The sequence below is a fragment of the Halictus rubicundus genome, chromosome 7 (genome assembly GCF_050948215.1).
Source record: "Halictus rubicundus isolate RS-2024b chromosome 7, iyHalRubi1_principal, whole genome shotgun sequence".
Lineage (NCBI taxonomy): Eukaryota > Metazoa > Arthropoda > Insecta > Hymenoptera > Halictidae > Halictus > Halictus rubicundus.
In genome coordinates, this window is record NC_135155.1 from 15,545,485 (window position 1) to 15,557,073 (window position 11,589).

Sequence of the window (11,589 nt, forward strand, 5' to 3'; positions counted from 1 at the left end):
CTAAACGAAATGATGTTCTGTTTAGTGAAAACTGTACATAAATCTTCTCAATCTAATTTGCATTGCCAAACAAATTCAAACTATTGGTTAAAAATTTGCAATATCGAGTGGGTGATTTTTACCGACGTTTTTTGAAAAATAGCACGGAAATTTAAAACATAACAGTACGTACTTAAATTACGTGGTTCTGAATAATCGGAAGCGTGCATTTTCAACGCAACAAATCGTTTTCCGTAAAACGGACCGTGTTCAGAGAAACACATATTTTTGAAAAACCGAGTACTATGAGGGGCGCTCGATGGATATTGCGAATTAAAATTCGCTATTAACAGTGTCGTTAGCGTTATTGTACAGTTATTTGAATGCTCCGCCATTTAAAATGTAGTTCGCACGTACGGCTAAAGAGGGTTCGTGATCTTTAATCGACATTGCAAAATTCCAGTCTATATAACAGGCATGGGATTTAACTGGCTCGATCCGAGGCTTTTTCGAAGGTTACGCCCCCTTGACCCGACCGTACGTCTCGCTCCCCGTGACGGTCCAAGTTCTCGAGCCACACTCAGGCCCGTACCATATGAACTGTGCGTGGCGCATTAGGGTGACTCTCGTATCAGTAGATTTCTACATCATTCATGAGGTAAATACTATTGTCAATGCGTTTTATTTTTGTCAATGGTATCCCCTGTAGGTCTATAATTTTCAGTATTCGTAATTTCAAGTCTTCTTTCTCGCCAGGCAGGTCTAAACGTGCACGAAAATCTAGTTTTCCTAAACGTCAGTAAAATTTCGACAACATAATTAAAAAGTATTTTCAAAATTTTTCATTTTTTCGAAATTATCATGCGACACAGTGGAATATACCTACCGGGGATACCACTGACAAAAAAGAACGCATTAACCTCATGAATGATGTATACATCTATTGATACGAGAGTCGCCCTAATGCGCCACGCACAGTTCATATGGTACGGGCCTGAGGTGGCTCGAGAACATGGACAGTCACGGGGAGCGAGACGCGCGGCCGGGTGAAGGGGGCGTGGCCTTCGAAAAAGCCTCGGATCGAGTCAGTTAAATCCCATGCCTGCTATATAATCTCGCTGGTGATTTGTATTAGCCTTAACGGAGATTCGGAAAATGTATCTTTGTTCATGACTAGCAATAAACAGGAGAATTATTGCGGACCGATCTTGTGTTTTTTCGTTAAGAACATTCCCGCCACGAAGTGACTCGATGCGTGCACCGTAATAGAAAATTCTTCTGTCTCCGTTAAACAATCGTACTATCTAATACTTGTTATTAAGTGTTGACTCGTTCGTGCGGTTGCTCCAACTTATTTAATGACTTTCGAACTTTAACACACAATCAAGAATAATGGGTATTGGCCTCAAACCATTAGAGTTTACGGATTGCTTAACCGATAGTCCCTATTTTCGAGAAAACCTTCATTATCATGAACGTGAATTGGAGAAGACCAGCCAACAGATTAAACGGCTCATCAAAGAGGTCAAAGATCTTTTGCTAGCTGCCAAAAGTAAGTTTATTATCCTCTGTATCCTATATAAGAAGGTGCGTGTCTGTTTAACAGCTGCTGTCACCGTGTTCTCTTTTATCTCGAGATTTCTTTTTCCCCACAATAAGCTATATTTCACTCGCAACATTTGAATATTTAACAATCTTTTTCAACAATTAACCATGTTACTCTGTGTGACTAACCGCCTTCCTTTAATTAAGAACTCGAGGCGTTTTACGTGTTTATTTCTACCATTAATCCATGACAAGTGTGTCTATCCATGGGTTGTTAATTTTTGTTTTGCTATTAGAATTTCTTTCTTGCACTTGCAAATTTTCTGTGTTTTATTGTTATGTTTTACCACTGTACGAATATGTACATATAATTTATTTACTAGGTATCTTATTTTGTGAGCAACGTTATAAGTAAATCTTTGTACGAGAAGAAAAATTTCTTTTTGTAATACAGAAACAAGGACTTTTTTGTTTCCTTCGAGTCTCTTCACAGATATTTTATCCGATCTATAAAATAATATCGTGAACAGAAAGAAGCTCGTTTGAAGATTTTACTTGTAATCACAGAACGAATGATTATTTTTAGATTTGTCCAGAGCCCAGAGAGCATTTTCCAAAACATTGCAGAACTTTAGTTTTGAATGCATCGGGGAAACACAAACTGAAGATGAAACTCACATATCTCAAAGCCTAAAGGAATTTGGTAAACTTATTGCATCAATAGAGGATGAAAGGGATTGCATGGTATGCAATGTTTTTAGTACATAAATGTGAATAGTGTATAGTTCTAGTTTAGAATATCTGAGAATTCCTCAATTTGTTAATACGATCGACCAAAATGTATTTATTGTTTTTAATGATAAAGCAAAACGTCTTAGGATAAAATTATATAGTTGAAAAATACGAATCTTATGGTTAAACAAATAATTGATTTAAAGTCGTTCGAATCAACATGAAAACTCAATGATTCATTGAAATGAAATTTATTTAGGACACTGTAAATACATCACTTCGAAGTATAAAAAAAGCACTTTATTTTTTTAAGCTCATATCTTAAAGGTGACCTTCGAGTCTGGGCAGACACTCCCTTCTGTCTTGAGCACATATTACTCATTACACATTACGATATTTGCACTGGGATTCTGTCTATAGTTTTATTCCTATACCAGCAAGTTATGTACAGCAGTATAATCAAAGAATTTCTCTCGGAATTAATATTTACACTCCAATAAGGTATTGAGCTTTTATAGTCTGCCATTTATCTGCCATATTATCAGTACCGCCTGTATTATCAGTATGACTACTAGAAAACTTTAAATCTTCATATTAGATATAAAAAAAATGGAAATAAGGTGTGGTTTACTAAATTAAAAAATTGTCATATACACATATCACATATAAGTTGTCATATACACATATCACATATAATCACATATAAGAATACATTGTTTTTCTTTCTAAATTTTATTAACCATAATATACAGTTGGAAACAAAATTAAATATCCATTAAAAATTAATGATTTTTTAAAAATTAGGCGAGTTTTTTTTGACACGTCAGAAGTATTTGCTTACTAGGTAAGGTGTAAAAAATTTGTTGGAATTGCTATTGCTTGGAATTTTTAACTTTTTTATTTGTGCCTATAATGAAAATTTAAAATATGCCTTTCGTAGATCTGAATAAGTTATATACATGCACAAAGTTTCATCGAAATCAGTTGACACATAAAAAAGCTAATCGATTTTTGTGAAACTTTGTGCATGTACATAACTCTATTTAGATCTACAAAAGACATATTTTAAATTTTCATTATCGGCACAGATAAAAAAGTTACAAATCATTACCTTCACGTTTTTCTATGCAATTTCGACCAATGGTAATTTGTAATTCATTTTTTTTTATACATTACCTAGTAAACTAAGGTTTTTAATATCCCAAAAAAGCTCAAATTGTTTGGTTCAATTTTCAGAAAGTTATTAGTTTTCTAAGGACGTCCACTTATTTTTGTGCCTGACTATATGTTACTTGCAAAACTTATATTTTCTAAGACAGTGCCCTCTATCATTAGAAACAAAGGATATGTTTTAGATGATCAATTGTCAGGCATATGTGATATATTATAAATATATGAGATTGATATTAATTATGTCTCAAATCAAAAATTATTACAATTTTTTTTATCGTATCACTACAATGATTTCTTTTTGTCAGTATAAAAATGTGATTATAAAAACTCTGTTTTTATAGAAGGAGCTCTACCTGGTTATTTAATGGTATATTTCTTAGTCATATTTTCAAATAAAGTCATGTTTTCTTTGCACTATTTTGCTTATGGATTTCGACTATGTTGCATATGTTTCGAATCGAACATACATAGAAAATGATTTAGAATTTCATGATATACATATATATTCTCTTGTTTTCTGAATGCACACAACAAATGCTTCTGATTTATCTTTCAGAGTTTTCTTTAATACTCCCTCTTTGAATAATAGAGCCAGATTTACAATACTAAATCATTGCATGTAATTGTTACACGTTAGAGTGAACTTTCATAATATATTAAAACTTTTGATTCGATCGTAAGAAACTGAAACCTGGTTAGCATTTGATTAGTACCACATTCACAACAATAAAGCTAACTTACAACAGTAAGCTACACGTTTTAACATTTGTTATATGAAATAAGACCTTTCTTTTTTTTTGCTTGATTTATTATAATCATATTGATGCATGTGTGTGAACATAGATCACATACATACGATTATCTTCATTTATAAGCGAGGAATGTATTTTAGTGATGCGAATAATCTTCTAACTTTTTGTTATATGTTAACGACAAAACAAACTCTACTTTAGTGTTTAGTATTTAGGTACAGTAGAACTCCGTTTATCCGGATACTGTTAACCCAAATTTCTGGTTTATCCAGATTGTCAAACATAATCCCCATCTCTTTTTTTTTCTGCTAATTAAGTAATATCCTGAGTCTACGACTCAAAACCGAATGAACTCACGATAGTAGAGCATCTATGACACTGTGCAGCCTATAAACTGGGTTCCACAGTAGTTGGAAAAAGTTTACTAAGGAATATTAATCGTATTACATTTAATGACTCGTACTTAATAATTGTAGGCATCTTTTTTATTCTCATTTTATATAAAGAAAGAGCTACACTTGTTTTTAAAGAAAAATTCAAATAAGTATTAATTCGAAAGTGTGATATTTTATATATGTTTAGTTTACTTTTTTATACGAATGAAGATCCATAGAAATTAGAATAGACTAATTATTAAAACATTGACATTGTTACGTTAAAAGAATTTTAGTCTTGTAGGTTAGATTAATAGAAGTTCTCCATTTCTTGTATATATTTATTTAATGATTGAAATTTCTTATAATAATTTTTATTTTTTGCGTGATACGTGTGGCACATACATACACATCATTTTTATCTGTGTACACTTTAACATTTGAGGAAGAATCACTGTGTTATCGATTTTATAGATTTAGAAGTAATCGTATGATTTTAATATCCAAGTCTTTTAATTTTGACAAAATTCATTTGCAGCTTGAACGTGCTTATGAACAAATTATACTGCCCCTGGAGAATTTTAGAAAAGAACATATTGGAGGAGTCAAGGTAATTTGTTAATACATTTCTGGAAAAATAATTTGCGTGACCTCTTTTTTACTTTACTTATTCGTTTACAGGATGGTAAAAAGAAGTTTGAGAAACAAACCATTAAATTTTGTCAAAGTCAAGAACGCTACTTAAATCTGTCCACTAAAAAACAAGACAATGTACTTCAAGAGGTATAGCTATTTCTTATACTAAGTGAAAGCTATAAATAATTACATTATTCAAATTAATCCAATAAAAAATTTATTATGTCCAGGCTGATGCCACATTGGAAATGGCCGAAAGACATTTTTGTCAAGCTAGTTTAGAATATGTATTCTTGCTTCAAGAAGTACAAGAACGGAAGAAGTTTGAATTTGTTGAAACTGTAAGTTGTTGTTAAGACTACTATGTATTTCCCATTAGAACAAATTTGTTTACAGAGAACATGAACTTCTTTTCAGCTGTTGGGTTTCATGTTTGGTTGGTTGACATTTTATCATCAAGGCCATGAAGTCGCAAAGGATTTTAAGCCTTATATGACTGAACTGCAACTAAAAATACAAAAGGTTAGTATTTTCTTAAATTTGATAACCATTTGCTTAAAAATTCATAAGAGGAGCATTAGTATTACAAAGGCACGAACCTAAAACTTATTACTTACATTAGCACTATTTAAGTGGCAATGAAATTGCTTTATGCATTGTAACATTGATTTACCAAAATATATTAAATATATTGTTGTTTCACATTCTAATTTCTATAGACTTTCTTCCACAAACAATTTATAGTGTTTTTTTTTATACTGTAACTCTGAAGGAAAAAAAGTGATTATAATTTACATGGTAAGAATGTGATTCAGCATATCCTAAATATTTGAAAAGAATAATTTGGGGAATATTGTAATTTTGGGAGTTTATGAAGTTTTGTGTGGCGTTTGACAGTTTATTTTATGTTAATAATTTGATAATCAACATAATCGAATTGATTATTAATGTTCAACTACTCGTAGAAGTACTTAGCCATAACTTTTTACTAAAGTATTGTGTGGTGCAAATACGATTAGGGTAACAGCATGATAAATAGCTTACTAATTCTGAATTTCATGTGTGTGCGTGTGTTTTACAAGACTAGAGAAAATTTCCTTGCTACCCGGGATAAAACAGAATCGCTTATGAATAAAATGAAGGATATGAAAAAGGTATGTAACGCGTTCTTTCAAAGAGCGATCAATAATTCAATCATTTTACCATGAAGATATAACTATTTAAAAAAAAAGTACCTAATACAACGTCAATAGTAGATATATTAATATTGGTAACGTTTTTTTAGTCTGCTGTGGAAACTGGTGTCAACAAGTTTTACACACGAGAAGGATACTTATTTCTAATGGAAAAAAGCAAGTATATCTTTCATTGAAATTTAATTTTGAACGTTCGCCATATGCTTCACCATATAAACGCTGATTGATTTAACAGAAGCGTTCGGTACAACATGGACAAAACAGTATTGTACATATCAGAAAGACAAAAAGGAGTTCACAATGATACCTTACAACCAGCTGACAGGAAAGTTTGTAAGTGAAACCCAACAGTACGCGGAACTTTCTGTGATTTCGTTTGTTTAATCATTTATGTCGATTGCGTGTTAATAGAGTAGTAAAGAAATTTTTACATTGGCATCTTGTGTACGTCGTACGTCGGATACAATTGAGAAACGATTCTGCTTCGACATCACTACTGTCGAGAAGTAAGTACCATTCAGTTATGTTATCTAACAAATATTTCGTACATTTTTTGATAGTAAAATCTGGAATACGGCAGTTCAAACAACTTACCTAACCGGATACTATGTTTTATGTTTAAATGTCTATTCTTCAAAGTTTGATACGTTTTACATTCTTGGGAATATAAGGTAGGTGATAGAGATGACCTACTTTTAGCCATATTTTCATAACTTTAGAGATTCGAACTCACGAATAAAATGAAACCATACTTCCCTCTGTTTTCTTGTTTAGAGAGTTTGTACCTTTAAGTTTTCAAATGTACCTATTATCAAATTTCACTAAAAATATTTTTTCTTCCCAATGTTAATACATCATTTGTATTAGAAGAATATAGTATCAGAAATGTGATGCTTCAAAGAAAACGTCGTGTCATACACATTAGCGATTTGCGAGAAGTATTTTACGTTATATATATATGTATATGCATACATTTATTAGTAATATCTTACGATGCTTTCATTTTTTCAGGCCAAATGTTGTATATACATTCCAAGCACTTTCTGAGGAAGACAGGAAATTATGGTTAGATGCCATGGACGGTAAAGAACCGGTACGTAGTTAATTTTGTTTAACTTATTCTAAATTATGTTACAACCGAACAAATAGTCACTATTTTTAATTTTTAGAATTATCCAGTAGTAGGTGTAGCGACAAAATCTGAAGAAACCGTCTTAGACGAAGTAGGCTTTATGTTTGTGTCAAAATGCATCGCTGCACTTGAAGAAAGAGGTAATGTTCGCAAGTATTTTTATAACTTTTCACGCGATCGTCTCTCGAGCTATATTCGTTATTCAAAATTTTGTTTAAATAAAATACTGTCTATTTCCTTCTTCTTTTAGGTCTTGAAGAACAAGGCTTATACCGGGTAGTTGGTGTCGCATCAAAAGTAAATAAGCTTCTAGCGATGGGATTAGATAGAAGGAAATTAGAAAAACTAAATATGGACGATCGCTTTGAGTGGGAAAGTAAAACCATTACCAGTGCACTCAAAACTTATCTGAGGACATTATCTGAACCATTAATGACCTTCCGATACTATAACAGTTTCATTTCAGCTGCGAGTGCGTATAGGTATTCTCTACAATATTGTTTTATTTAAAATCCTCAAATTAAACAGTTACTTTCACCATAGTGAGTAAATATTGTTTGTAAAGTTTTTTTTTAATTTTTCGATTAAAATTTTATTTATGTACACGCAAATCGTATTAATATAATGTAATTATCCATCTAATTGCATTCGACAGAACAAGAAATGAAAGAAGCACGTATAAATGATATACACAATCTTGTTTACCGACTGCCGATTGCGAGTTTCAAAATGTTGATCCTTCTTATTAGACATCTATGCAGGTAAACATTGTATACAGATATTTTGAACAACTACTACTTTGAATAATCACGTTCTTATTTTCAGTGTGGCAAAGAAAAGTGATAAAAACTTAATGACTATTGGCAATTTGGCCGTGTGCTTTGGTCCGTCTTTATTAAGACCAGAAGAAGAGACAGTGGCTTCTATTATGGATATCAAATTTTATAATATCGTAGTTGAAATTTTAATTGAAAATTATGAGAGAATAATTGCACCACCAGATGGTGGTTTTAGTCCACCACCAGATACAATACGCTCAACGCCAGTCACTCAAAGTACCGTTCCCTGTAAGTCGCAACGTGTTAACGTCGAAGATGGATCAACGTCTTCTGGGAATGGCACTCCTTTTTTAAGACACCCAATGCACGCTAACATACCTTCGCCGCATTCACAAGTAATACATAATACATCAATTTATTTCATACAATGTTTCAAGATGAGTGGTGTTAAACTTTTTGCGCTTGAGAAATTTTTCAAATATTAATATGATAGCCGGATGATTTTTCCATTTTAACACTAGGGTTATAGAGCAGTTCGGAGCACTAAAAGTGACTATTTCCATCCAAATTTTTAGCCAATTTTTTTATAAAATATAGGGTATCCTAAAAAGGGGATAGCTCTTTTTCCTTTGCGAAAATGTTCTCCGTGGCTTTGTTGAGGAGTTGTTAACGAAAAACGCGGACCAATCAGAGCGTAGCATTGACCGCAATCTCAATAATCTTAAATTAGAAATATTTGAACACGTCATTTTAACGTGTCCTGTAAACCTAGTGTTAAGCATATATGTAGATTATACGAATATGAGCAAATGAAACTTATCTTGAGACATGCTACATATTCGAAATTGGAATGTTACTACAATAACGGAACTTGATTTTCACAGCTTGTTGCAAGATCATATTATGATGGGCCTTTAACGGTTGTTACTAAATCATCCTCAGTCGATGATCGGGAAAACGGCGATTATGAGGAGATAGAACACACAAGTCACAGATTACCAACATATTTAGACAGTCGAAGTGGACGCGTCAAATTAACTAACGCGAACGTTATGTACCATTCCGCGGATAAAGGTTGTCTACCTCTTAAAAACATTTTTTTCTTTTCTATCAGAGTTTTATGTCTTAAAGACAGATCATATTTTGTGACCCAAAAATGTTGTACTTCCTTGAAAGGGGTGATTCTTGAGTTCATTTGAAGTAGTTTTTGCCTTTGCAAAAATTCTGCGCGCGGTTTTATTTAGGAGTTCATAACGAAAAACACGGACCAATCGTGAAGTACAACATTTTTGGGACATGTAACATATACAGGGTGTCCCAGGTTTTACATTTCTATTTCTTAATCTACTAACAAGGAACGATCCCGAAGTGACATCTTCAAATCTTCATGAAACTCTAGGAGGACGTAGTTCTTGCAAGAATATCAGAAACATTATTATTATACCATTATTATGACCATTATTATTATACGGCGGAAACAATTTGTCATCATTCCAAATGAAATATCTTTCGCAGGAAATTCCGAAGTATTTAAATTATAATAATCTATTTTAAAGTGCAACCAAAATTCTATTTTATTTTTCTAATTTCTATTTTGTATTTGGTTATGTCTTCTCACACAATTTTTAATGTATTCTTTAAACAAATTAAGACATCTAAAATCGGGTTGCACGGCTACCGTGAAACTAGCCGTGACTAGGGATGAGACACCCCTCTAGCTCTAATAGTTACCGAAATATTCGACCAACTATGGTTCCGACTCCAAGCTTTGAGGACTGTTTTCATCGCTTGAATATAAACGATGGCTGTTAAAAAAAATGTGTCTAATATTTTTGCAAGAACTACGTCCCCCCAAAATTGCATTAAGATTTGGAGATGTCGCTTCGGAATTATCCCTCGTAAAAGTTAATCGACTACTCCAATCTTAGTCTTTTTCCTCTCTTCTGAGCCTTTGTACAACTATTTTCTCTCATCTACCCTGCCATACTCTTTCTATATTTACATCTGCCCTTGTATATGCAGTATTAACGAGTGGCAACACAAGTAGTTCAAGCGAGTCGATTGCTTCTGATCCTCATTCCTTTTCATCGGATTTACCGGTGAAACAAAAGCGTGGTTCCATGATGTCTGTACATTATGCATCGAGTTATGCTCAACGGAATAATCCATCAATATCTGTGTAAGTTTATTATTTATTATTTCTTTTCACTGTTGTTCTGGAATTTGCCATGCGTTTATACACCCTCAGGGTCTGGACCGACTAGTATAACCCGACCCTAATCCGTTTTTTAATATTTGCAATTTTCCATAGAGCTAATACATCGCCCAGTAGTGGACGTTCAAGCCCCGGACAAGTACCTGGTATTTGGTAAGATTGTATTTTAGATTGATCAATATATATTTCTGTAATACAGCTTTCTAATAGCAGGAATTTAACTATTTTAGGAGAGTTCGTACCTTATATGCCTGTCTGGCAGAAAATGATGGCGAGCTATCATTTGAACCAAATCAAATTATTACAAATGGTATGATAGATTAATTTGTGATCATAACGATTTGCGATTCAAATGAAATTTAGTTTCTCTTTCTAGTTTTTGCTTTAAGATAGAATAAAAGCCTTGCATCTACAGTGTGATAATTATACGTCGATTAATTTGCTGAATTTAATTTTCCATTACAGTAAAGGCCTCTTTGGAACCAGGATGGTTAGAAGGCACATTAAATGGCAAGACAGGATTGGTCCCAAAGAATTATGTTGAACAATTACCGTGAATTTGGAAAACCAAAGAGTGCCTACATTGTTTTTACATTCCGTATTGTAATTTTTTTTTAGTACTATTGCCTACTGAAGCATGTATTCATGAATGCTATATGGTGACATACCTGAAACGCAATGTTTTTCTATTTATATTCCTTTGGGTACAATTTACATAGTCAATTACATATACATTCGTATATACACTCTTTATTTATTAGGAGCCTCTTTGCTCAAGATGGTCTATATTGTATATAATCAATTGTAGAAAAATTTATATATATATAATATATATATGTTATATATATATATACATATCTATTATATATATGATATATAATATATATATACACATATATACATATATAAAAACATATAACGTTAATATATTACACAATATTTAAATATATTTGTACTGAAAGATATTGCTCCAGTATGTAGTTATTAGGAGATCTCATAGGCAATAATCATTTGTTTATATTGCAATAATATATATATATATATATATATATATATATATATATATATACATATAC

General features: G+C 32.3%; 1 protein-coding gene across 1 annotated transcript; it reads left to right on the forward strand.

Annotated features, from left to right (window-relative positions):
• The first annotated feature begins 202 nt into the window (after positions 1–202).
• Positions 203–11,547, forward strand: Graf (GTPase regulator associated with FAK). The gene is made up of 20 exons (XM_076790768.1): positions 203–1,531; positions 2,111–2,268; positions 5,094–5,165; positions 5,237–5,338; positions 5,422–5,532; positions 5,609–5,713; positions 6,274–6,345; positions 6,477–6,543; positions 6,623–6,720; positions 6,799–6,893; positions 7,399–7,480; positions 7,557–7,659; positions 7,770–7,991; positions 8,175–8,280; positions 8,345–8,693; positions 9,183–9,372; positions 10,321–10,477; positions 10,610–10,666; positions 10,744–10,823; positions 10,979–11,547. Exons 1-20 carry the CDS (start codon positions 1,372–1,374, stop codon positions 11,068–11,070), a joined length of 2,478 nt encoding a protein of 825 aa, XP_076646883.1. The 5' UTR covers positions 203–1,371; the 3' UTR covers positions 11,071–11,547.
• Positions 11,548–11,589: the final 42 nt, after the last annotated feature.